The sequence below is a fragment of the Epinephelus fuscoguttatus genome, linkage group LG21 (assembly GCF_011397635.1).
Source record: "Epinephelus fuscoguttatus linkage group LG21, E.fuscoguttatus.final_Chr_v1".
Classification (NCBI taxonomy): Eukaryota; Metazoa; Chordata; class Actinopteri; order Perciformes; family Serranidae; genus Epinephelus; species Epinephelus fuscoguttatus.
The window spans coordinates 29,325,478-29,352,564 of record NC_064772.1 but is presented as its reverse complement, the minus strand read 5'-3'; the positions used below and the strand labels follow the sequence as shown (position 1 = coordinate 29,352,564).

The window sequence follows — 27,087 nt, the reverse complement described above, 5'->3', positions numbered from 1 at the left end:
ACAGGTTGTTATATTTAGGGTACGGGTAATTGGGTTATTCACACCTGTGCTTTTCCTACTGTGCCACGTCTAAATGTCTTCCATGGGGGGAAAAAAAGCATGTTAAGTAAAACAACATCTCAAAATCAAATTTGACTCACCAGTCTCATTTTATTCTTCGGTTCAAATGCTTCAAAGTCTGCGTGCTAGATTGAACCATTGTTCTGAGTAGAGTTTCACTCCAGCCCAGAGGTGGCGCAAATGAGCACTGTTAGCTGTCATCCGCCCGGAATTAGAGTTAGACGAAGAAGAGGAGGGCGGAAGTGGAAATGTTTACTGAATGTAGCCGGCAGATATGCTACAAAACATTTCACTTGAACTTTGAATTATTTGCTTAAACACGACGTGTGTATATTTGTCGCTGTATTTAACGTATCGGAGTCAGAAGATGATTTAAAGTTAGAAAGAGAAAATTAAAAAGGTAAGGCCAACTTGGGAATTTGCTCCAAGTTAGCTTTTTTTTTTAGCACTATGCTAATGTTGATGCTAGCCCAGTGTAGCTGCAGCACGGTTCTGTGTTCAAAGAAAGGTTAATTTAACTCTGCCTTGCTGTTTGAAAATCTTACACGTCTCGTAGAGCATGACTTCAGATATTTAAAACATCTTTAGGATTTGTTCTTTAATTCGGCAGCGCTCATTTTAAAAATTGTACGATTTACAACAAGTTAACGGTAATAACGTGTAAGAATGACTGCACACTTCTTATTATCCTTGTGCTGATAATGTTTCAAATATTTATCCCACCTCGTTTGCGTCGGGGATCGAACAAGACAGTGTCACCAACGATTAAAAATTGAGTTTGAGCTTAGTACTCATGGCAGGATTGTTGTATTCGTTTGTATTAAATTGAAAGAGGCTTCAAATTTCTGGTTTGCTGAGTTGTCTGTAATCTGTTTAACTGTGGGATCTTTCTGCCTGCTGTCCTACAGGAAGATGGACAAGAATGAGGACCTGGTCCAAACAGGCGCCCATAAAACTCTGCTTATTCGCCACCTACCAGCTGAGCTCAGCCGGGATGAGAAAGAAGACCTCTTAAAGTATTTTGGAGCTGAGTCTGTCAGGGTCTTCTCGAACACGGGTCGTTTGGTAGGTTGTGCCTCACTCACACCTAGTGAGCCTTTACCTCTTGAAATTCATTTTAGTTGCTGTCCATTCTGAGCAGACTTTTTCATTTCCACAGAAACACGCAGCCTTTGCAAGCTTTAAAAGTGAGAAGTTAGCAGCAAAAGTAAGTTATTCATATAGTGTCTGTAGTTTTATGACACTTTAGAAAAGCTTTGCTTGCAAACGATCAAGCTAAGTTTCGTAGACGTCATCTAATTATATCTAAATCTGTCTTGTATGATGTTTAATCCCCATTATATCTGTTTTAGGCTCTGAGCAGGCTCCATCAGTTAGAGATTCTTGGTCGCACACTGGTTGTTGAGTTTGCAAAAGGCGAAGATCATGTGACCGTATTAAAGGACCCACCAGTGTCAGACAGGTAAGATGCTGCAATATCATGAATTGAGACACACTTGATCTGCACATACTGTCGTATCAGAAAAGATACTTTCGTACCTCATGTATGGGCTTCTAACCTGTGAGATAGAGCCAGATATTGGTGTCAGTTGTGCAGATTAAAGATCATCTTGTATGTGCTCCACAGACCAGAAATGATTTTCCACAAAGGGATTTTATTAGCAAATGATATTTAATCAGATTGACCTGACCAAAGTGAAATTTAAACATGCTGTGAAGTGAAATCTATACATAGTAATTATTCTCATCACCCAGTACCAATCAAGAGTAGGAGCTGCAGTTGAACCCCTCTTGTAACATGTTTACTTTTGTTCCTACAGTGGTAAACGTGACAGGAAAGAGGAAAAGAAACAAGAGACCAAGCAGCCAAATATTCCCCTCATTGAGACGGGCATTGCACCTGGCCTTGGGTGAGTGTTGAATGTATATCCATAAGCAGATTTTGAAAGCGCTGATATGATATGAGCAAATCTTGATGTGCTGATTCTGAATTGCTGAATGGGAAAGGGCATTCTGTTTTTATGATTTGTTGTTTGGCTGTTAGATTTGTAAGGTCACTTGCACAAAGGTCACTGACATTTAAATGCCTCAGTTGTACACAGCAGGTGGGTTTGTGTGTGTTATACTTGAAGGAATATTTAGCCCCCAAAGGATCATCAGCCTGTTATGTTGAATATGTGAAGAAAACAGTTTCTCACATGCCTCTAGTGAACGATGAATCCAAATCAGAGAAAATTTTTGATGAATTTGAGTAAACGGGGTCTGTTTTTCACAACAAAAAGCTATATCACAACATCCAACATCCAACATCCAAACTCTCACACAGCTCATGCAGTATGATCCAAGTTTAGTCCTGTGCGCAGTACTTCCCAAACAGATAGCCCTTTCAAACAGGATACAGAACTGAAAGTGAAATTTAAATATGCTCTCTTCAGTGCTAGACTCCATTGACAAAAACAGTATTACTTCGCTGAACATGGGAGCTGCTGCTTGACCACTGCCTCAGTTGGGAGTTTGTTTGCGTTACTGTGCGACTTGGGTGTTTTAAAGGGTTAGTTCAGATTCACCAAGGTCAGATGATAACACAGGCTACCAATCAAGGCAGTGGTAGACCAGCGGCTTCCTTGTCCCTGAGCATATGACTGGATACATGAGACTTGGATTATACTGCAGGAGTTGTGTGAGAGTTTGTAAACTAATGTTTAGTTTAGATAGTTTTGGTGTTGTTACACAATCGCCTGTGACTTAAATTCCTCAAGAATTTTTTCCATCTTTAAATTCTTCATTCACTGGAGACTTGCAAGAAAAAGTTTTCTTCTGGAATTCAATGAAACACAGGGTGTGTAATTGATACACAAATAGTCATCTTGGGAGCGAAGTATTACTTTAAGACATAATGTTGAATTTTAGTATTTGTTCTTATCCTTTCTTGTTAGGTTAAAACAAACAATATTATTACATTCTACCCTTTGTGACAGCTCCCATTTCCAATTACCAAGTCATTACCCACCCAAATGATACCACATACAATTAAATATGCATGAATGACACATGCTGTCCAAACCTGGTGTTGTCAGTATATGTGTGTGGAGGAGGCAGCCTGGAGGCTAGCTGACAGTAAACCTGGATGAGAATCTGAGAGCAGTAGTCAGGAGCTGTCAGTGGCCTTGTGTCCAATTAGATGGTCAGGCCGCCATTGAGCGCCTGACAGGCCGTCTGTCCTGCCAGTTGGTGGGACCAGGTGGTCTTTGATACCTCTCGCTCCAGTACTGACAGTCTATCCTGCCTTGTGCTAAAATAAAATCTGGATCAGCCAGTAGTGTTCACCACATCATGATACAATTCAGTTTGCTTGCTTGATTATGCATTTGTAGCATGGATCAATACCACACTGATTGTTTATCGGAAGCCCATAATTGGAAACAAATCTAATGAGATATCTTGATTGAATTCCATACAAGTCTCTGCAAATATATTTTTCATTCTTTGTATTAGAGAGTTCTGTTGTACTAAAGTTAAAATACTACTGAGAGACTTTTATATTCAGGCAAGAAAGAATATATTTAGGGACAAAACAAAGAAGCAAATCTTGATGTCTGAAAGTTACATTGTTCCTAATGAAAAAAGCTTGATTTTAATAAATGTTTTCATTTGGATGTAGTGATTCATTTATTACATTAATGTATCAGTTATAAAATTATGCAGACTTTGCTCCATCGATCTGTTAAAACAACATAATATTTTCAGGGAGGGTTTGTTTCTGTGTCATTATGCTGCCGATGAATGTTTGCAACACTACAGTGAAAGGTCTAGGGCTGCCCCCAGCTAAGAATTTTCCTTGTCGATCAATAGTCATCATTTAGGGCCATTAGTCGACTAGTCGCCTGCATGTTTACGATATTAATGTAATTATTAAATGATATATTTTGGGCGGGGCAACACAATGGTTTGAGTTGAAGGTGTGAGAAAGAATAGTATCAGTAACAATGTTAACACTGTGCTACATTACAGAGAAATACAAAACCGTACTAATGAACCTTCATTAATATAGGCCTATATTTTATCTACAAGTGCACGTCACACACTGAGCGAGCCGCCTGTTAATGACGCTGTGGGCTAATGGGCATGTAGCTAGTTCCATGTTTCACATGATACGTCATGTTCGTAGTCGACCACTGAAGATGAGTTTACATATCACCTTGGGTTCGTCCTTCACCTTCTCAAAATGATCCCACACTTTGGATTTCCTGCCCGACATGTTATTAACTAGCCTGTGGAATAACCGCAGGTACCAGCCCTGGAAATTAGAGGCCGTCTACATGCCGCATCTTTAACCACCTGGAAAATGGTCGGACACGTTTGTTTTCTTTTCTTCCTTTTTTTTCTGCAACTAAGCAACAATGAAATCTTGCCGACTAATGACCTTTCTGGTCGACTAACATATGGTCGACCATTAGGGGGCAGCCCTAGAAACTTTGCAAAACTACATTGAAGTACTGTAACTTCAGTACTGGGAACACTGCTAATGTATACAACCACCCCTTAAGGCTACCCAGCATTTCCAACAGTGAACAAGCAACAGTGGAAATTGTAGCCTGTCTGCTTAGCTAGTATCAGTTTTACTACCTTATTAGGGAATTGATAATATTAAAAAAACACAAAATCATGGTCTATATGAGGGATAGGCTGATGGGGTCAATGACAGTGTCATTGTGCAATAGTCCACCTTCCACCTTGTCTTCCCCTCTCACTGTCACTCTGTCAAACACCACGCACTGCGCATCACTCTGTCCTTGTCTTAGTCCTCAGCCCTGACAGTTGAGCTACTATAATGCATAAAGTTGGTCGGCTTGGGATTTGGTGGTTGGTTAATGCATTCTTTTGTGGGTTAGGTGGTGCAGATTGGTGCTAACAACAGTATAATCGTCAATCAATTATATATGACAATGTTCACAGCGATGTTTCACTGTGGACATTGTCATATACCTGTTTAGTAGACATTGCCCAACCCTGGTCTATACAATTTTATGTCACAAAATGGATATATATAGTGTTTATGTATAAGGTTTCTGGAAAAATCCATTGAGAATTTGTTCATGAATTCCATAAATGGACAGGATCCAGTGATGTAAAATACCTGACAAATCAAGGTATACCATCAAGTTACAATGATTTGTAACATTGCCCGTAACAGCCTCGTCTTCTAATACATTTCTTCAATAAACTGATTTCAGAAGTGTATTGTTTATCTCCCTGATCCTCAGTTACATGCTAATTCCAGAACTGAACTATATATTGGCCAGTTCCTTCTTCTCCATCCCAGCAGTACTGCTAACAGATTTCTTTGTCATCTTGCCAAGTGGCAGATTAAACAACATACACTGTACCCCACCTTAAGTCTTTGTTTATTAGGCCTCAGTAGATTTAGATTTGTTCTCTTGTGCCGTGCCGAGTCTTGGCTTATAAAAGTTATTATTACACGAGGACAAGCTTTGGTGCTGACATGGCTTGCTGGTCCCAACGTCCCTTAATGGCTGGGTTTCACATTTTGTTGGCTGAGTGCTTGTCATCTAAAGAATAAGCTGCCTCGCTAAAGCTCACCGGCTGGACCACATATTCATGTGTCTCCATTATTTTGACATATTTTGTGAGTTGTTAAGTGAGGAGGATATTGTGTTTTAGGCAGTGAGTCGCAGCTACACAGTTTCTTTTTAAAGTAATTTTGTTTTTTCCTCTTACTCCTTCTCCACAGGTTGAAATTTCAATTGAATCCCTCTTTGAAATATTTATACCCACCACCTTCTAATGGCATTCTGACAAATATAACACATGCCCTCATCAGTGTGCCAAAGTTTTATGTTCAAGTGAGTAAATACTGCTTCTTCTACATCACTTTATTCTTTGTCCAATACCTGCACAGCTTTGATATGCATATGCTGGTCATCTGTGTGTATTGTGTTTGTATTTTTGGATCTTTTCATATTGTCCCTGTATTTCCTTTTTTGGAAAGTGGGAATTTGTACAAAAAAATGCAAATGTGACAACATTTCTAGCCTTCAGATTCATATTGTAAAATGGAAATATGAATATCCCAGAGGTTTTTGAACTGCATCCAACCTCTTAAAGATCAAACAGCAAACATTTGCCTTTTAAATTTCAATTTGGGGAGCAAGTATTAATAATAAACCATAAGTGGGAGGCATGAGTTATGGGTTTAACATTTCCCTGGGAGCCGTGCTGCCTTGATTTTCATCGCTGCTACTTCCAGCGTTGGCGTCTTGGTGGTGCTAGTGCGTTGCAGAGGAGCTGCCTTCATGCTCAGCCTCACCGCTGGTATCTCACTTCAGCCTCAATCTCACCTTGATCCTTGTATTTTAAATGAAAATGCAAAAGCCTTGCAATCTGTTTTACATATGGAGCTCGAGTTACAGGCTGCCTGTTTGAGAGAGGCAGTATATTTATATTACCAGCTCCCAGTCAGCTTTTGGTACGAATCTTTAGATACAACCATCACTATTCTGATACCCATATCTCCATTATACAGGTACTACATCTGATGAACAAGATGAATTTACCATGTCCGTTTGGCCCGGTCACTGCCAGACCCCCTATGGTAAGCTTGTAAATACTGTTGGATTAAGAAAAACAGGCAAATGCCTGAATAGTTTGGTTTGGATTTAAGTAGTTTGATGTAAAACAAGAAAACTGGTGTTATATAGAGGGGCAGTATTTAGGGGAAGATGTATACAAGGATGGAACTCAGCTATTGAGGTTAACCAGCTCCCAGCATTAGAGGACTCTCAACAATTAGTGGCTTATTGATTTAGTAACACTCTGGGGTTTTGGTGACTCCATTTCTGTGCCACTAACCATCTTTTCATTTACTGAAATCAGTGCAGATGTTTTGCTTAATATTAAGTGTTAAAATAGACATTTAATTTTGTGTGTGAGCATTAGGACTGTGTGCAAGTACATGGGAAACCCTGAGTACTGAAGGCGGACAGTGGACAAGCTTGTATTCTGGCATGTATTTAAGTCTAAAATTGTGCATGTATAGATATTGCTCTTTTTGAAGGGAGGTTGAAAATGCCAGTTAACCCTTTGAGACCCTCCATAGATCAATTTTTGTAAGACAGTAGGTCAACAGTAGATGCCACACAGAGGTGGTGAAAGCAGGGATTGTTAGAACATTATGGTGAAAGTATATGATGACCATTTGCAGGCTTACTTATGCCTCATAAGTTGTTGCAGCATTTTTTTGGTTGATACCATTTGTTACACAGATTTGGTACAAACGTAATTGTTAATCACCACTCAAGGATTGATAAGTCGTCAAAAATCCCTCCAAAATACCACATTATGACACCAAAACCTTGAGACACACCACAGTAAAATCCATGCTTTGATTTTGAGTAAAAAACTTAAGACATTTGGAGTTTACTGTAAGAACTGCATTTTTCAGTGAGTGGCTGGTGATACTTGCTCTGAATGCCCAAGGTCTCTAGTTTGTGGTTGTTAAGTGCGATGCAGCTATGATTATTCAAGAGGTCAAAATAGGCCATTAGAGAGGTCAAGTTTCTCAGAGGGTTGACGGAAAAATGTCTTATCAACAGTACATTTGCTCGTTCCAGCTTTTCAAGGGGAAGATTTACTGTTTTGCTTTGTCTTGCATGAGTGTAAAATAACTTGTCTGCTGCTTTTCTGACAAAATAAGCAATTTTAAGATGTCACCTTGGGCTCTTAGAAATTGTGATGAGCACTTTTCACAAATTTTCAGCAGTTCATTAACCAAATGATTCCTTTAGGAAATAATTATCAAATTAATGGATAAATTATCGTCAGATACAGTTCTGTAAACTACACCACTCACCACAGTCATTTATTATTGGTGTGGGTAATATTTGAACACTTTGCTAAGTCTCAAAACACCTGATATCAATTCTCCCTGCTGTGATAATAAACATGTGGCAGCCATGCCTTAATACTTCTATCACTTCTGCTCTCTGCAAACCAGTTAATCTTTACCAGGTACCTTTGCAAAGACCATACTTGTGAAACCTGTCAGAGGAACCCAGGGGCATTTGTAAGCTAAGCCATGTTTTTTTTGTCTCCTGCAGTTTGAGCTGCTGCCTCCTGCACCACCCATCCCCATGCCTCCTCCCTTCCCTCCTGACTACCCACCTTTACCACAGGAGGAGATGGAGCTGTCCAGTGGAGAGGAGTCTGAGTATGAAAGTGGGGATGAAGAAGACAAGGAGAGGTGAGGAGCTGTTAGAGGGGAGTCGTCACTGCGTAAAAATTTTCATGAGAACAAAGACTTGACTTCCATTTTGTTTTGCGTCATGTTTCCGCTGCCACTCGATCCAGTGTGTTAATGTATCATTCAGAAGTAATAATGTTTCAAGAAGCACAAGTGGCTTGAAGGGAAACGTCTTTAAATTCCAATGGGTGGGCAATTTTTTGTCGAAGGTAGACATTTTTTCCCTTATTCCCTATGCTTGCTTTATTTCAGGATTGTTCGTCTGATGGGCCTGGTCAACCAAGCGTGCAAGAGACCCTTGAGACCAAAAACAGCTTCAAAGAGAAAGAAACCCAAGATCAAGGATCTACTCTATGCTCCCAAACCAGACTCTCAGAGGTACGCCAAAGGCACTCATGCATGTCACAGTCCTCAAGCACAGACAGTATTCATAGGCAGCTAAAAAAGGAGGACAAAAACCTCCAGACAATAAGTCTTCCTCATAAAGACAGCCTTTTGTGGCTCAGAGACTTATTGTTTCAGCACCACACATGCACACACTCCCTTAATGACGGACCACAAACTCTGTTTCTAAACTATAAATACACACACCCCTCAGTGTCTCCAGGCTGCATGTTTGTGGTCTGGGAAATATCTCTGGTTGACCAGAACAAAATATCCCAGCCCTTAAGCCGCTCAGGAGCCAGGTTTATTGTGGGTACTTTTTAGAGGCTGCTGTTGAGGGGGAGTTGTGATTGTCTCTTCCGTACTCAGTGCTCCGATGCTGCAGCCATCCGATGTGTTTGAGCAGCCCCACCCCGCCGGCCACAGGAAAATTGAATTCCACATTTCGGTTCCAGAGGTGGCAGCCATAGTGGAAGGAAGTGGGCCGGGTCAGCCTGATGAAGAAGGCAAAGGTAAAAGCTCCCTAGTTTGACCTTAGATACTCATTTCCTGCAGCTTGTGATTTTATGTAGTCTATTGATCTTTTTTTTAATTAATTAATTTTGATGACAGAGAAAAATGTCCATCCCAATTTCCCAGAGCCCGAGGTGATGTGTTTGAAGTTCTTGCTTTGACTGACCAGCAGTTCAAAACCCCAAAAATACTTCAATAGTTCATAATGATTTAAAACAGAGAGAAGCAGCAACATTTCACATTTAATGCTGCCGTCGGCAGTTTAATTTTGGCGTAAGTAGACAAAAATCCAATCGTAAACTTTGAGCATATTGTAATTTAGTGGTCTTTCGGACGTTCGCTTGGCTCACTGCTGATCAAGTATGAACCAAGATTATGTTACTGCATTGCCAATTTCTCACCTCAGATGTTTTCAGAAACATATTTTAGTGTACTGTTTAGCTGTAAAATGAGAGTTTGTGACCCGACCACCTGGTTGAAAACAGTCAAGCCAAAAGTAAAGCATCAGCTTTACCAGCCTGAGCAAACTTTCTCATTTTACAGTTAAACAGTACGCTAAAATATGTTTCTGAAAACATTTGAGGTAAGAAAAAGGCAATGCAGTAACACAATGTTGATTCATATTTGATGAGCACTGCCTAGTTTGACAGTTTGATTGCAGTTCATGAGCAGTGATTGACATGATTGAAGCTGCATCAGACTCCTCGGCTCTGATTGGTTGTTAAGTATTATAATTCACCTGACTGCTGGCCTATTTCCTGAATTAATCCATTAATTGCTTGGTTTATTCAAAGTCAGAAAATAGTGGAAAAACACACATTTGAAAAATGTGCTTACATATTTATTTGATTATCAATATAGGTTCCAATTAATTTCTTGTCGACTGATTTATGGATTAATTTACTCAAAGTTTCAGCTGCAATTTCAAATAACGTCCACTGTTTCCTTATCTGTTACTGATTATATGCATCTTGGGAAGGAACTTGCACAAAGAAGCAACAAAAAGGCTTCTTTTACAGTTGGCTAGTAAAAGTAAATCAGACCAGGACTATAGTCTGCACATACATTGGAGGATCTATATAAAAAGTGCACTGTATCGTCTCTTTTGAGCCAGAAAGGTACCGTAAGGATTTGATTATTACTATACATCATGTTTATTATCACTTTGAAGCAGGAGAGGGTTTGATACTCCTATTGACATAAGTTAAAGCCCTTACCATGGGTGAAGTCAGAGCCAAGTGTTACACAGCAGTATATCACAGCAGAAACTCGCACCAAAAAGGTTTTACCATTATCTGTATGAGGAAAATGTCATTGGGGGCACAGTCTGTGTTACTTGTCAGCTGTGCAGTTCCCTGTTTGCCTTATCTCCCTTCTCTCTAGCTACAACTTCACTCCCTGGCAAGCCCCTGAGAAGTAAAATAGATCTCAAAGTCAAACACAAAAGATTTCCTAAAGGCAGGGGAAAGATAAACTATGACAGGTGGCTTTTTGGATTAGTCTTGTTTTGGGGAAGGGGTGTGTGTGTGTGTGATCCGATAAACAAGCTATTTAAATGGAAAGGGGAGGTGGGGGACAGATAAGGAGGAGGATAATTTTGAAAGCAGTGATCTAGTTCTCTGCCGAGAGTGTATCAGAAAAGCTCCCCAGCACTTCTTGCTCCAGTGCACACACACATACACCTTATGTGGATGACAAGCTTTTTTTTTTTCTTCCCCCTCCTCGGATTTGTACAGGCTCACTGCTCTTAGTAATTCCATCTACAACGTGTGTGTGCGCATGCATGCTCCTCAAAAGTCTGTCAAGAGTTATCCTTCCCACTGCCTTTCAAACTCATGTTTGCAAAACAGGAATGGATTTTGATTTGATTACAGTTCTTTATTTGACATAGACTGAATGTGCTTACGCCTCACTCTCGAGACCGTCTTCTTTCAATTATCAGCGCAACCAATTTCACCCAAACATTTCTGCCAAAGGACAGCGTTTATCGTATTAAACCCTGACAAAGAAATTATTTTCAACTCAATCAGTTTATAATGATGCCACGGTTAGAAATTTTAAACATCAACATGTTAAACTAATTGTGACCAAGAGGATTTGCTTCCACTCTCCCATCCTGAGCTTGTTTGGTTTACTGAAGAGGATAAACATTGTGGAAGTGATTACTTCACCATCTGCTATTGTTAGACACTTTGAAAACTTCCATCTGTATTTGTGCTGGAGGGAGAGTGTCCTCTCCCTGTTTTTTTTTTTTTGTTTTTTTTTAATCATAAAGCAATCCAGCAACTTAGCACACATAATTTGAAATACCGCCAAACTGCTGCCAATGTTGTTGCCAAAATACATGTAACAGTTTGATAAACTGTTTTTAATGTGGTCCATGAAATTCCTTTAACAAACTATGTGTACCCCTTTCAGACGTGGACGAAAGGGAGCTTGCCCCCAGCAGCAGTCAGGAGGTGGCAGAGGCTGAAGGTTTTGGGAAGCTTTACCCCAGCACCCAGGCGTTACAACAGCAAGAGGAAGACAGCGACGACGATGATGATGTCCCCAAAGATGTCATCTCCAGAAAGGAGCTGGAGAAAGGACGACTATCAAGAGATGGTAAACAGGATCTTTTTAAGCAGCATGGAGGCTCAGTGGTTAGTACTGAGTTTTCATGCATCCACCATTTTTTGTGTGGATGTACTGTAAGGGCTTCCATTTACTCCCACCCTAAAGATATGGATGTTAGCAGCAATGACCGACTAGCACTTCTGTTCTGCGTCTTTGTGAGAGGAAATATAACTCCATACCAGCAGGTGGCGGTAGTCTGAATTCATCATTAAAACTGGAAAACCTGAAGACTGACAGGACGGATTCAAGATGCTAGTTAACCAGTTAGCAACAGAACCGAGTGTTAAAAGAACAAAGGATATTTATAGCGCGCTGGCAAACAAAAAATTCAAACCTAACATAACCAGTTTGTATCGAACTCACGTCCTTTAGCCGTTTCCTCACTTTTGTTTCTCTTCTCATGCACTGAGCTGATCTGCCAATCAGAGTCATTTCATACACCAATGGGTGCCACCGTCTTTGATGCCAGTAAAACATGCTGAATCAGCTGGAAAAAATAGGGCCAACTAGTGGCAACGATGCGGAGCACACCGCAAAACTAGGGCAACACTTGCTCACCGACAGCCTGACATTGACCAACAGTGGACTGTCAGCTTGGTGTGTCAGGGCCGGAGGTAAAAAAAAAAAAAAAACATCTTAGATTTTAATTTCTTAAAATTGAGGGAAACACTGAATAACATAAGGAAATAATGATTAGACATTTCTGTTTAACATAAACAAACGTTTTATTTTGATGCTGTGCAGTGCAGATTGATACCGTGCAACAGCAACCATGTCAACTTAAAAAGAAAATAATTTTAATAATGAAAATAATAATAATAACTTTATTTGTGGAGCACTTTTCAGGCCGAAAGCACAAAGTATTTTCCAAGGTGCAGAAAATACAAAACAAAAGTGATACTACTAAAACATAAGAATATACATACACCTACACCAACATATACACTTAAAGACATGGCTGCAAATGCCAGTTTTCTTTTAATCACATTCTTCTTCTCTCCTCACAAATCCTAGTCTGTGTAGAAGTGATGCAGGGAGAATGGAGGCAGCAACAGTGGTTTGTTTGAAATGCATATTAGAGAAATTTGGCAGTTAGTTTGAGCAGTAAGAACCGTCATGGCTGAAGAAAATAGACTAGTGCCAACTGCAGAGAATCAAACTTGACTAGAGAATCTGAGAGATCCCTCAGAGAAAGAAGAGCGAGTGCTAAAAAGTTAAACATCAGCATTACCTTTGTTAGATTATAATCACCCCAAGATGACGAGGACCGAGGAGAGTTGTAAAATAGTTGTTTGGCTTTTGGAATTGCAAATCCTGCTGTTGATAATTAGCTGCTGCCTGTCTTTAGTGCCTTGTTATAGTTGGACAGAGCCCAGTGCAGAGTGCAAAACATCAAAGCAGTGACCACTCGTTACCAGCGGTCTCACCAAAAACAGTTGTGGATTATTACCTCTGGCCACATTCAGACAGGATCACAAAGCAGAGTGGAATCCTAGTAATCTTAATATGATCATTTGTATTGATTAAGTGTCGTCTGAATCTGGTATGTGTGTAAATGACCTCAGGTGAAATTGTGTTCAAACCAACATGACTGAGATTGTTGGTCAATATTTAACTAAGATTGTCAGTCAGTTCCTTTGTTTTTTCTCTCTCCGTTCCTAAAGTGAAGGATTGTCAATAGAGAGACCCTTGAATTGGATAAAACTGCGCTGCGATTTTAGTCACAAGGTTAAGCTGCTTTAATCAATATTTAATTTTAACAATGGATCAAATTACTGTGACTGTGTAAGGGATTTCTCCTAGTGACAAACCAAAGGGAATTATTGTCCCACTTTGCAGTTCCCCTCAGCCTTACAGAGCATTTTAGCATCTTTCAGCACATTTTTTGTGTTGTTTTATTGCTCCCAATTTAACCCCTTGAATCATCAGATCATTGAGAGCCTTGTATGTGATTAAAATAACTTTAAAATGGATTCTAGTGCAGGGAGGCCAAAATAGGTGTGATGTGTGAGGATCGTTTTGCTTCGGTCAAAAGTCTAGCTGTTGAATTATGAACAATTTGGAGCTGATTTATAGCTCGATTGTTTCGGCAGTGAATGTTTTTCGGAGTGAATGTTGGACTGACATTCCTTTATTGACCAGAAACACCACTCAACCTTAAGGTTGCAATGTTGCAATGATATACCTGTTCTAAGGTATACCTTAGCGTGAAAGTTGGTGGTTATCACACCGTGTGCATTTGCTTTTCTACGGTATTGAAAATAATGTAACTGGATGAAGAATCTTCTTTCAAAAGGGAGACTTTTTACACATACTCTAATTTTAAAAAGTAGTTTGGTTTTTTTTTGTTTTTTTTGTTTTTTTGCTGAAAAAAAACCCCTTCTTTTTTTAATTTTTTATGGCTCATCGTGACTGATAGTATTAATAATTCTGGAATACCGCAATGTTTTCTGAGACAGTTATCATACCGCGAAAATCTCACACTGTTGCGACCCTACTCAGCATGACTGTAAATGTTATTTCATGTCTACTAAATGTCCAAACAGGCAACATTGTGTTAACTGGCTTGCATTACTAACTTAAAGGGTGATATCAGTGGTGTGTTTCCTGATGATAGCAGAAAAAATCAGTTAATGCAGGTTTAAGCATGTTAAAGGGAAGGGTTTAACTTCGTGTGACGACGATGGAAAAGTGAAGATATTCCACCTCTTTAAATGCAACCATTAAAAGCCCCTCCACAATTGATATTAATATCTATACATCCATTAACATTAATATTCAGCCTGTTAGAGCAGTATTAATGAGTAACTGCAGTTACATTTGCAGCTGCATTTTTATGAAAACACCCAGTTTGAATAGTGCTTTGGTTCTTAAATTTAATCTCTGAACTCTTCACCACGTAAATTCACATTACAGGACAGTTGTAGTTTTCTATAATGCGAGTCTGAGAACAAATCTGGAAGTGTACATGTGGAAACAATTTAACTTTCTCCACATTTACAGTTTCAGGCAATCAGAATTTGTTTTCCTGACACGCAGCTTATAAGATTCAAATTAGTATTTTACGTCATAGTTTCTGTACTTGCGTGCGTGACTAGTGTTAAGTGTAATTCTTTGTTCTCCGTCCCACTGACACACAATGTTCAGGCATGTTTCCCATACAGATATGCTACACACTAGCTGAGGAATGATCGGGCCAAGTCATATCTAAAATGAACTGGCTGGAAGGTGTTGGGATCAAACATGTAATCATTGCTTTAATGTCTCAGCGCACCTCTTAGCCTGGTTCTTCAGTCTGCTCCGTCTTAAATAAAACATTGAGTGGATGGTATTGAGTTGCAATGACTTTGAATTTACCCTTATGTATGTGCGGGCAGCTCTGTGATGATCCTTTGTACCTGTTTTTGAAATGCACCTTGCATCAGGTTTTTTTTTCTTCTTCTCTCTTTTAAAACAGAGATAAAAAGGATGTCTGTGTTTAAAAATTATGAACCTGGCGAGCCAACCTGCAGACTGTACGTGAAGAATATTGCAAAGCAAGTGGAAGAGAAAGTAGGTACATTTATAGCACTTGACCCACTTTGGTTTTTCTGGATATGATGCCTTGTCTGGAGTTTGAATTTATTGCTTAAGACATGTCATTACGTGTTTTTAAATGTCAGAGTTTAATTTTGCAGTGAGGTGCATTCATATTCATATATTGATTATTTCTCATCATTTGTCTTCCAGGATCTGAAGTACATCTATGGGAGATACGTCAACCCTTTGTCAGAAGCCGAGAGAAACATGTATGTAAACCACCACCTATATGATCTTGATTTCTCATCGGCGTGGCTCGCGTGTCACTTCACTCTGTCCCATCTCCACAAGCTATTTTTGACTCTGGCAATTTGTCACTTTCCTTTGAGAGTTTTTAGTAATTCATGCTGACTGTGTGTTGTGTTATTAATAAGTATCTAACCTGACATGGAGATCATGAGGGACATTTTATGTTTGTGCATCAGCAGTACTTCAAATGAATATTCCACCTGAGTCATCAAACTGAGCTTATGTTGAGTGGAGGGCCAGACTCTGAACACAGATGTAGGTGATAAACAGGGAGATGCAGCTCTGCCAGACAAACAGTTTGTCCTTTGGTAACCCATCTCTACATTGTGCCTCTTTTACTGTTTGAGAGTTTCTACAGTTTGTGAATTTCTTACAATTAAACATGAATGCAGATAAATCTTAACTTCTGTATTAGCAGAATGTTAGATGTCCTTGCTTGACCCTAAAGTCTGCAGGTTTTCGTTTTCATTTCAACCAAACTCAGACTTTACTGAGCAGTGACATGCAAACTTTTACCTTAGGGTGCTTTCAGACCTAGAGTTGTCTCCTTTGGTCTGAATCAGGGACTAATTTTGTTCCAAAGTTGTATAATTGCTTAGAGTTGGTTCGTGTTGTCACGGCAGAGTTTACAAGTGGACCAGATGAAATACTTTGTGTGAGAAAGCTGCTCTAATTGGTCAGAATTTCCATGTGGGAAAAATCCAGGAAGTAAACAATACGTAGAAGAAGAGTACACTTGCAAGATAAATGTGACACTTTCTAATGTCACAATGGAGGGACAGCTACGCAGGTTGATTTTAGCGCTGCTCATCGTGGACTATATTGCTGTCATTGTTCATTTTAGTCAAACCATACAGTTTGAAAACGAGGCGCGGCTCCAACTAGAAAACAATGTTTTGATGCATTGGATGTGCTGAATGTGCATATTAAGGCAGTACAGGAGGAGGTGCACATTAATAATCCTCCAGCACTGTAACATGCTCATGTTTAACCCAAACAATGTGTCATGTGACTGCAGTTGGTTCACATCCAGGTCGGAACATGTTCTCACCACAAACTAACCACACCAGAGTTCATTTGTAACCAGACCGAGACCACCTCTTCAAGAAGGTCTCAGTCTGGTTGTTTTGGTGCACACCTGAGTGTGATTGCTGTGAAAGCACCTGACGAGTAGGTTGCTGTGTTTGTAGCCTGTGTATATGATGATTTTGTCAGAGGATATTGCATTCATAAAATAATGATTGGGTCAGCCCGTCAGCCCTTCGCCTTGTAAATGTTGGCTATAATGCAGTTTTATTGTTTGCTAGTTGAAAAATGGAGGAAAAAAGAAGACATTTTTATATTGTTGAGGTGTTTCACTGGGGGCAGAGTTGTGGACGCAATTGTTTTCAACAAAAACAGCGTTTCAAAATGATAAGATGTACATTTACGCATCTAGTTGCTTCACTTTGGTTTAAGTTGCAAATCAGTAAAATCAGTTGTTTGAAATAGAAACCTGCAGACTCTTTGGTTAAAGTGACACATGATTGACAACCTCTGTTTCATCTGGTTACAGACGCGGATCCCTTTTTCCTCTTGTAACACTGAAAAGCTACAGTATAAGGTTGACTCTGCTAGGCCGCAAGCCCGGAGTGATAATGATGTGTCCCTGCTGTGTTTTTTTTTTTCCTCAGGTTTGACATTGTGTTAATGAAGGAGGGGCGGATGAAAGGGCAGGCCTTCGTAGGACTCCCCAGTGAGCAGAGTGCAGAGAAAGCCCTGCGGGAAACCAATGGCTACGTTCTGTATGACAAACCCCTCGTCGTCGTATCCTTTTACCCCCTCTCGCAAGATCAAACGAGATTTTATACGGAGTGGAAATCCAGGCTTAGGTTATTTGGAGGTGTTGGACACAAAGATGTATATAAATTGTTCTTTTTACACTTTTTTTTAAGATAACTCATAAAAACCTATTTAATAAGAGGAATATTCATGTGCAAACTTAAGCTGGTAGTGGACACACATTTAATTGGAAACAAAACAAAGTTACTTAATTTTTGTGCAACTTCCACCTCCTGTTCCACAGCAGCAGGGCATTTTACATTAAATTAAGAGATATAAACACTTTGCTCACCAAGTTCGGGGGAATAAATTGTAGTATATGAAAAGTGAATCTCACAAGTGCTTAATTAAGAAAAGATTTAGGCCTGGTATATACCACTGCACAAGATCAGATGTCACTGAACATACACAGCGGGGCAGTGGGAGGTGGTGTGTGAAGATTATGAGGTGGACACCTCCCCTCACAGATGTGTCGTTGGCCTTGGTCCTCCGTGCCTTCAGGAGGACGAGGACTAATTTCTGGCAGCCCTGAACCGCCACCTGTTTTTCCTCAGCTCAACACCGATAATTGCACATCAACCTTTGAACCTGTCTAATGGAACAAGGCTATTGATTTTGATGGCGTTTTAATGTGCATCCCATAACCAATTAGCTTGGCGACAGCATATTAGTCTTTGACTTCAAAGAATGAACTTCAGAGTCTGCAGTGTAATTTAGCTGGAGATGTTATCCCGCATGTAGCTGGTGTTCCAGGTGAGGTGACGGTTGTCATTTAAGCACCATTTAGACATTTAAGAGGCGAGTTGAAGTCTTGAAATTTGATTTGCTAACTGGAGTGTAGTGGTTTATAGATTTTTAGGCAGTATGTTGGATGCACAGTGAACAAATAGAGCTCTAAGATGGGATATTGCTTAGATAAAACTGCACCAGTTTACATGCATGTATTGTTTTCTGCACATCCATTGTGTAGGTTTGCTCTCTGAATCCTTGTTGGAGTTCAATTTTATTTATAAAGCCCAATATCACAAATCACAATTTGCCTCAGAGGGCTTTACAGCATTCGACATCCCTCTGTCCTTTGGACCCTCGCAGCAGATAAGGAAAAACTCCCCAAAAAACCCTTTAACAGGAAAAAAATGGTAGAAACCTCAGGAAGAGAAACTGAGGAGGGATCCCTCTTCCAGGAGGAACAGACGTGCAATAGATGTCATACCGAACAGATCAACATGATAAATTTACAGTAATCCGTATGACAAAATTATACGAAAAGAAAAAGGCCAGCCTTACGTATGTATCAAAACTGAGGTTATAACTTAGGTGGATGGTGACAAGCAGCAGCTAGCCAACATGAGTCCTTTTGAATTTTAGTTTAGTTTTCGTAGGTGCTGTACAGTAAAAAAAGAAACGTGAGAACATGTTACTGTAAGTGTGCTTAAAGGTAGCAAGTAGAACCTGTGTTATAAGATGGACTGGGATTGTTTTCGGGGGGGTTTATTCTATTTGGAGCATCATAAAGTCGAGCAAGGTTCATTTTGGTACAGATGTCTTTTTAAGCAGTCATAGGCAGAGGACAGCCGGTCCCAGTTTAGATTCCCTATAATGATTTTTTCAGTGCTAGCTAGAGACTGCAGTATGGCACTTGCCAGAGAATCCTCAAACAGCCTGCTACTAAAATTAGTGAGCTGGAAGGAAAAAAAACCTGCACGAAATGCGAGTAGTTTAAAGTGTCAGGTTTATTAAGAGACAGCACTACGTGACAGCCTTTCACACATCCATCCCCTCCCTTCTTTTATTTAACCTGGGACGTCGGTGAAACCTCTGCAAAATGTATCAATCTGTGAATGACAGTAGCTGTCACCGAGTAAGTGAGCCAACATCCGGAAAGAAGGAGACCCGAGCTATTAAAAAGGTCCGTTTTTGGCCAGTAGTCTTCTGGCATTTATGAGCAAACAGCTGCGACCTTTTCTTAAATTAAATTCATATGAGGCAGCAAGTGTCACAAAGAAGAGGGCCCCTGTGGCTCAGAGCTGCTGCATACAACTCTGGGAGTACTACATGATAGTATATGAACAGGATATAAAATATCAGCTTGTGATTGTCTGTCTGTGAACTTGTGCCAAGAGCTGAAATTGGCTTTATACATTTGTTGATGCCCAAAATAGATTTATAGTAGAAGGGATTACTGATGGGACCAGAGGAAGGAGCAGATCTATCGACTGTATGGATTAGATTTTTGATTAATTTTAAAGAAGCTGTAGGTCCTCGCCTGAGAAAGATGCTTTATCACGTGAGAATGTTTCCTGCCTACAGACCTTAACTGTAAATTCACAGCAATTTGCCAGGTCTGCCCGACCAAAGGAAGACAACACAGCTACTAAGAAAGGACCAAAACAACGATGAGCTCAACAGGTGAGTGAGACACTGAAGCATTTGGCGATCTGCCTAAAGAGAACATTAAGCCATAGTGTATCTGCTCTGTATGTAGAGAACAAGCCTTATTATTCTTGTAATGGTGTTTTATTTTTACATTTGTGTTTACACTTTATTTATTCAAGATGCCATGGCTTGATATTGTGGCCCAGCAGAACCATTTGTATCCTTATTCTGGCATATCCTTTGGAAATAAACACAAAAGAAAACGGGGGCAGTTTATTTGTAGTTAATGTGGCACAATTGGAACTTGAAACAACTCGACCTGTAATGTAGTCTAAATTTAAAAGGACTGAGTACCATGTTTTGTTCCTGTAGCTTATTGTGTCTCTCAGTATGTTGTCTGTAAACCTGTGCTATTTTGGAGTCTCTCAAACGTCTCTTTCTCTACCTTGTTTGACTGAATTTCAGGTGATGGTCCTCAGATGTCGTCTTCTTCTTTTATCGCTGAATAAAATATTTTTATTAAGATAATTTTTGTCATGTTTTCTTCCAATCAAAGCTTTAAACATATGTCACCATTTTTGTGTACGCTTCAGTCAAACTATCATCACTGATTATCTTTAGTCCCAAACTTAAAGTCCTGGCAGCGGAGTAAACACAGACTGGCGAAGGTATATGAGATCTAGATTGGCTCTGCAGCAGATGGTAGGCTGTCAACACAGTGGAAAAACCACAGTCCTGAGGAGACAGCAAACAAACCAAACAGACTGCAGTCTGTGGGAAATTGCTGGGACTGGGTTAGCTTACCTTTACAATCCCTGGCTGGCCCCATCTGTGTGATTATAGAGAGTAAACCTTGGAGGGTGAACTTCTCCCCTCAGCAGCCATCATAACTGAAGATTTGGAAATCAAATTGGTTTTTGTCCTCTTTTGGTGTAAGCAATACTGGGAGTGTACCGGGTGCATGTCAATCTCAGCTAAATTAAAGTTTGAGATGTCTGATCTTCAAGACGTCTAAAGCGGGAAAACATAAAAATTGCTGTGGTGAGCGTCTGGCCAAACACAGTGGGGTTTGATTCCGTTTTACAGCACTTTGATGGTTTGACAACAGACATAAAGGCAGACCCACGTTTTTATTTTGCATCTGGTCCTTCCAGTGGCAACATTAGCATGTCATATTTTAGCCAGAGCCAAAAAAGATCTGTTTGCCTGCAGGAGGTAACAGAAATGTGAGCATCAGAGAAACTCAGTGCCGGTATCTAAAAATAGAAGGGATGGAGATTACTAGTACGCTGACAGTACTAAGTTAAAGAGATGTAGATTTTATTAAGTTGAACACAAACATGACAGTAACACACACTGCAGCTGGTGTGAGGGTGTTCTTACGTTGTGGTTGCTCTTAAAAATCTCAAAAATACACAGTAGAAAATGTTTTGTTAAAGTACAGCACTGATACATAGTGTTCACCTGCTGTAAATGATAAAGGACCAGCATCATTTATTAGCTTGCTTTTCCAGCTGTTACTAAATCACAGGGGTGGGAGAGAAAAATCAATGGCGATATTTTGTGTCGCAATTTTGTATTGATACACAGACGCCAAGTATGGATCTCGTGTCTATATATATATATAGTTTTTGCAAACATGCACTTTAATACAACTTTTGCTACTAGAATAATTAAATCAGTTGCTCTTTCAGTCCACTAGAGGGTGCTGATGTTTTCTTTCCTGGTGAGGTCAGCAGAGGTCTCAGTTAACAGCATTTGGCAGAAGTTCATCGAAACAAAGATGGAGGCATCGCAGAAAGAAATCAGAAATGTGCCACCAGCATTTAAAACAAACGTCTTAACTTATTTGAAAGATGGACTTGGATATGACACATGATTTGGAAGCAGTATCATATGAGAATACTCCAGGAATACTATGAACATGAGGGCTCATCTCACACTCCACCATCCAGTGATAGCGTTAGCCGCTGACAGCCAAGCTAATGCTAAACTGGCTCCACTGAAAAGTCAGCCATCACTGGACACACTTAGCTCAACAAAACTACCATCCAACTCTGAGAGAGCAAAGAAAAAGAAAGAAAAGAACACAGTCTGTCACCTAAGAAAGATCTGTGTCCATACAGCGTTGCTGAAAACGAAGGCTGTCGTTACATGCTAAAAACACGTGAACCCAGCTACATAACGTTTTATCACCGACAGCTGTACACAAACTCTACAGAGAAGTGAAGCATAAAGTTGAGGAATATTTGAGTCCAGCAGGAAGGGTGGCGTTAACTTGTAGCATCTGCACTTCACAGTTTTGGTGGATTCATATGTGACTATAACGGCACATCATCTGACAGAGGACTGGAGACTGCTGTCTCACGTTCTCCAAACTAGAGCAGAACACGAAGGTCACAGCGGAGCAAACATCACAGACCTCCTGCAAAATGCAGCACAAGAATATAAAAGACAACGCTTCTAACATGGGTGTTGCCATTAAGTTAGCGAGATACCTGCATGTGAAGTGTTTCACTCACACTCTTAATCTGGCCAGAGGGTGTTAACTCTGCCCACAGTTCAGTCTGTCAGGTGTATGCAGCTTTTCTGACAGGTTTTATGACAGTGTTCGTCAGTCTGTCTGCTCTGTGTCACATTTAGCTGCAATGAAAATGATTTAAGTTGGTGAACAGGCTGACAACTTTATCTGATGAGGTAAAACTGATGTTAAAAAAAGTTTTCGTTTGGGGAAATAATTTGCAGTTGGAAAAAATGTAATAAATCGTGATATATATCAATATATTGCATCGCAACACTCAGCATATCACAATATTGCAAGAATATTGTATTGTGATAATGTCATATTGGGAGTCCTCTGGCGATTAGCATCCCTACTAAATTGTTCTGTAAATACTTGATACATTGGCCTTTGTGTTTTAGAGTTTTCAAGTTTCCTAATTCACGTTATCGATTGCCAGTCCAGTCACGTGTTGATGTGTGCAACCACTTTGCTCTCTTGTAATGCTGCTCTAGAAATTAAAAAAAAAAAAGAAAGAAATGAAAACTGAGACTGAAACAAAAATGACATTTGAACATTTCCAATTTTTTCACCCAATGTTGCATTTAAAGTACAGATAGTCTTTGTGAAACTGTAAGAGGAAGACTTTGAGACAACCTACTTTCATTTCAAAGACAATTTAAAGCTCCACATTTCCCAAATATGATATCTAATGATTTATTTTATCTGTCACAATGCAGTTGTCTCCCTCTCTAAACCTCATCTTTTTTCCCAGTTTGACTAAATTCCACTCAAATTTTAGTGTTGTTTAAACTCAGAGACCCTGTGGCTCCAAACCCAAACTCGCTGCTGCATTCTGAATCCCTCTGAATCACAATATGCCAATGATATTGCTGCCCTGAAATAATTCAGAGAGCGGCTATGATACCACAGGCTACTCTAATTAACTGACAAGCCATAAGGCACATGGTGCTCTGTGGCTAACCAGGAATATCATCACAGCTCTTGTCATGTAGCCTTTGTTGTTACACATGTCTCTGCTCAGATTTGACAGTAGGGGGGATGTGTTTAAAAGAAAGTTGGTCTCCTTTTGAAGACGGCACTGCAAAAACCTCCATTTAATTGATTCAATTTAACCGCTGATTGTTTGCTCATTTAAAATTTACTGAAGATTCCTCCTTCCTCTCGTCTGTGATTCAGATCTGTCACTGCAGAGCACATCTGCACACACGATCGCGTGAATCAAGAACGTTGACAGTTTGCATCACATACTGGAGCCATGTTTCATCAGATTCGCCCTTTATATGAGAGCACAGTGACTCCGTAGCTACTAGTTGATTTAGCAGCACTTTAATCTGCACATGCAACAATGGTGGGTTAATGGGGTGTGATTGTGATATCCTCCAGGGCTAATCACCATAATTAAACAATTATCTGTGCTTCCTTTAATTGCAAAATAAGAGCCAAAAGCATATCATGTGTGTCTTAGACAAAAACCCCTTTTAATGAAGCTGTTTAGATGCAACTTTAATCCATTGATTTACAGTCTCCATAAACAGGCATTGTGATTCAGGTTTGTGAAAAATGTCACATCACAGCGCATATGAGATCCATCGCATCCCCCCCGATTTAACTTTTGTTTAACTTTTCTATAAAAATCTGTTGTAGTTCATTAAGTCCCAGCAGCCCTGCTCATGAGTTCAGCCTCTCTCTGGTTGAGATCCAGGCACACGGCGTTATCAATCACATGTGCTCGTCTGGTTCGACCTGCAGCTCGTACGTCAACGCCAGCGTGAGGGAGGAGTTCCCATCTGTGCCCTACTCTGCCCGCCATCTCAACGATGACAAATGTGCCACCCGCAGTGGAAATATTGAGAGTTACCAGGACATTTATCAGCTAACATTTGAGCAATATGAAAGATAACCTTTTGTAAGTGGACGCAGATAAAGATGTATGTTCTGCCTTTCCTCTGCACAGCCTCCGTCTCTGTTTAATACTGCAGGTACCCAGAAGTAATATCATGATAATATGTTTCTTATTCTGGGTTCAACCAGGTGCATGGACTGCTGGGTACATGTAGTGCTGGACATTAAACACGTGGCCTATTTTTCCGGTCACTCTATGAATTAACCTTCACGTCTGTCTCTGTGCTGCACACTGCTTGTACAAATTCAGTGTGATGTTTACTCATAATCCTTTTTAAACATTTAAAAGAAAATGCTAGAAACACTTGAGGCAACATAAACATGCCCCGGGCCACGAGGTTTCTCCAGACACCTACAATGACGACATCGATGTCTGAATTTACCTGTGGGCTCCTGTGCTGCATTGTCAAGGTTTTGTGGGGCCCGGTGCAATGCAAGCTTCTGTTTTTACTGGAATTGAATACTAATGCAGCAGCAACACATACCTCTGTCTGTCAGTCAGTCCGTTTCCCATGCCACTGCAGACGCAGTTACTGTGAGCATGTTTGCTGCGCTGCTTGGGGTGTAGCTGTGTTGGCAGAGCATTGCTTTGTCATATCAGGGAACAAAGGTTCAGTTGGAGACACTTTGCATCAGGAATCTGACTATTTTTATTACAGCACATTATTGAATACTTGATTCTGTTATTTCTGAATAACAGACCGCTGCTTAAGCAAGTGGGTCATTATTGCAAAATAAACCTTTAGGTACATAATCTTTATATAGTGACTGGTTATGTCTACCTTGTGTCTGTTGTTGAAAGAAGAGACTCAAAACATCATGACAACTTATAGTGTCCAACAAACAAGCCGTATCAGCTGACACACCTACAGTTTTCAAATACACATTAACAGGTATTTCCCATCTCTTAAGCTACTTGGGGCCAGAATCATTTAGCTGAGGTCACGTCAGGATACTAAGTTTATATCAGGTCACACGCACCACATATTCACACAGTAAGAGTTTATGCCAGGTCATCTACACGATATGTCATGAGTGGTTCAGTGGCATTTCACAGGAGCTGCACCTTGTATTGTGTGATGATTGATTGATTTGAAATAGTTTATCCTCAGGAGGGATTTGAGTGGGTATGTTTGCTCAAAATTTGCTTTGGCGCTTCACATTGCCGCTTAATTGCCATGGCCTTGGAACATATAATGAGACAATATATGATTTTGAACTCTCTGTAGGAAGAATGAACATGAAAAAGTCTGTCTGACCTTAATTCAAATGATAATAATAATGATAATTAAGTTGCTGAGTTTGCAACCAGATCTCCTCAGGCAGGTTATTCCAAAGGTGTGGAGCTCTGACTGCAAAGACTCTGTCACCTTTGTGAATTAATCTAGACTTCAGAACAACAAGAAAAGATGCAGCTGAGGATCTCAGGGTGCGAAGAGGAACATAAAAGATCTGTTGTATAACTTAAAGGTCTCTCAGGGCTCTGTGAGTAATCGATAAAATCTTAAAATCAACTCTAAAAGCAACAGGTAACCAGTGTCAGTTTGGGTTCACAAAGGATCTTGGTACAGACCTGAGGCACAGAGAGCAGTGGCAGATTATCAAGGGGGGTGCATTTTGGTCATTTTGCTAACAAGGATGATGGTGTCCCCCCTCAAATCGCCCACTGGTTATGCATTTAGATTTAGTGGAAACAGTACTGCTTTCAAGGGGCTTTCAAAGAAGGATTCTGCTCGGAGACCTAATCCCCCGTAACAGAACGCCTGAATCATCGATACAAAAGATTAAGTGCATTAGGAAACATCTGGTTCTTTGATGAATAAGGTACAAGCCTGTGAACATGTACGTGGAGTGTGTACATAAGAACGTCAGGGTAGCGTTGTGTCCCACAGAGATTGTAAACGCCAGAATTTTAGAATTCAGCTGGCTAAAATTTTAATTATTGTGAAACTGAAATTTACTGTGTTTATGAAGATTCATGAGGGCGATCAGGTTTTTATTTTCAACATTTATCAACATTCTGTTTGTTTTTAGTAGATCTCATGTGAAAGACTACTAGACTTTAAAGAGGTTTTATTTACCTGAGTAATATTTATATTGTTTATCAAATCTGTTAGTAATTTGGCTCATATATTTGGCTCAGCCAGAAGATTTTAAGCAAAGGAGTGATTTTCTATTACTTAATGTTTGTGCCAGCGACACATTCAAGCAACTAATGGATGTGACTTTTTTTTTTTAAATCCCTGTTTTAACATGCAGCTTAATGGGCTTTATTTGTTAGATATTAATCAGTTTGAATTTAAAGAAAGCCATTAAAACCAGCATCACATGTTTTCTTTTGTAGAAAGCTAGTAGATACTTTAACCCTTGATCATTTTACTACCATGAAAACACATATTAACCTTTTACACAGCACTGAACGGGCCTACTGGGCACAGGCTCAGGGGCCCAAAGTGTCAGGGGCCCTCCTGGCCTTCACTTGCAAAATGTGAAGTTAAAGAAGGATTTATACTGGTGGTGTGTCAGCTCTATGCAGAGCCTACACCAACGTGAGCATTTATACATGTGTGGTGGTGTGTCTGTGTCACTCTGCAGTTACACCTCAGCTTTGGGGTTTCTGTGAAGTGCTGTAAAGTTTAGTTGATTCAAAACACACATTAAACATGGCTTTATCTGGACACACTGTCCCCACAAATACAACATGCTAACGTTATTAGCACAATTCTATGGCATTTTACATTGTATAAATTAGCCTAGCAGCTATCAAACTTTTCCTCTACTCATATGAAGCCAGGGACAACAG

The 27,087-nt window shown here is 40.0% G+C and overlaps 1 protein-coding gene across 2 annotated transcripts; it reads left to right on the top strand.

Annotated features, from left to right (window-relative positions):
• Positions 1-261: 261 nt before the first annotated feature.
• Positions 262-20,386, top strand: rnpc3 (RNA-binding region (RNP1, RRM) containing 3). Of its 2 annotated transcripts, none has more exons than XM_049565750.1 (16): positions 262-460; positions 969-1,125; positions 1,220-1,267; positions 1,413-1,522; positions 1,881-1,970; positions 5,813-5,924; positions 6,605-6,673; positions 8,178-8,320; positions 8,573-8,698; positions 9,074-9,216; positions 11,636-11,821; positions 15,291-15,385; positions 15,563-15,621; positions 17,335-17,467; positions 19,814-19,891; positions 20,324-20,386. In XM_049565750.1, exons 2-15 carry the CDS (start codon positions 973-975, stop codon positions 19,880-19,882), a joined length of 1,536 nt encoding a protein of 511 aa, XP_049421707.1. In that variant the 5' UTR covers positions 262-460; positions 969-972; the 3' UTR covers positions 19,883-19,891; positions 20,324-20,386. The 2 variants fall into 2 exon arrangements, with proteins under 2 accessions (XP_049421707.1, XP_049421706.1); XM_049565749.1 differs by lacking the exon at positions 20,324-20,386 and adding an exon at positions 20,038-20,312 and having other exon boundaries at positions 263-460.
• The last annotated feature ends 6,701 nt before the right edge of the window (positions 20,387-27,087 follow it).

Bases quoted from the DNA above. Each gene is read 5' to 3' on its own strand.
- rnpc3 (XM_049565750.1), top strand. From the start codon at position 973: ATGGACAAGAATGAGGACCTGGTCCAAACAGGCGCCCATAAAACTCTG. The intron at 1,523-1,880 runs GTAAGATGCTGC...TTGTTCCTACAG, and splicing joins GACCCACCAGTGTCAGACAG to TGGTAAACGTGACAGGAAAG. The intron at 6,674-8,177 runs GTAAGCTTGTAA...TGTCTCCTGCAG, and splicing joins TCACTGCCAGACCCCCTATG to TTTGAGCTGCTGCCTCCTGC.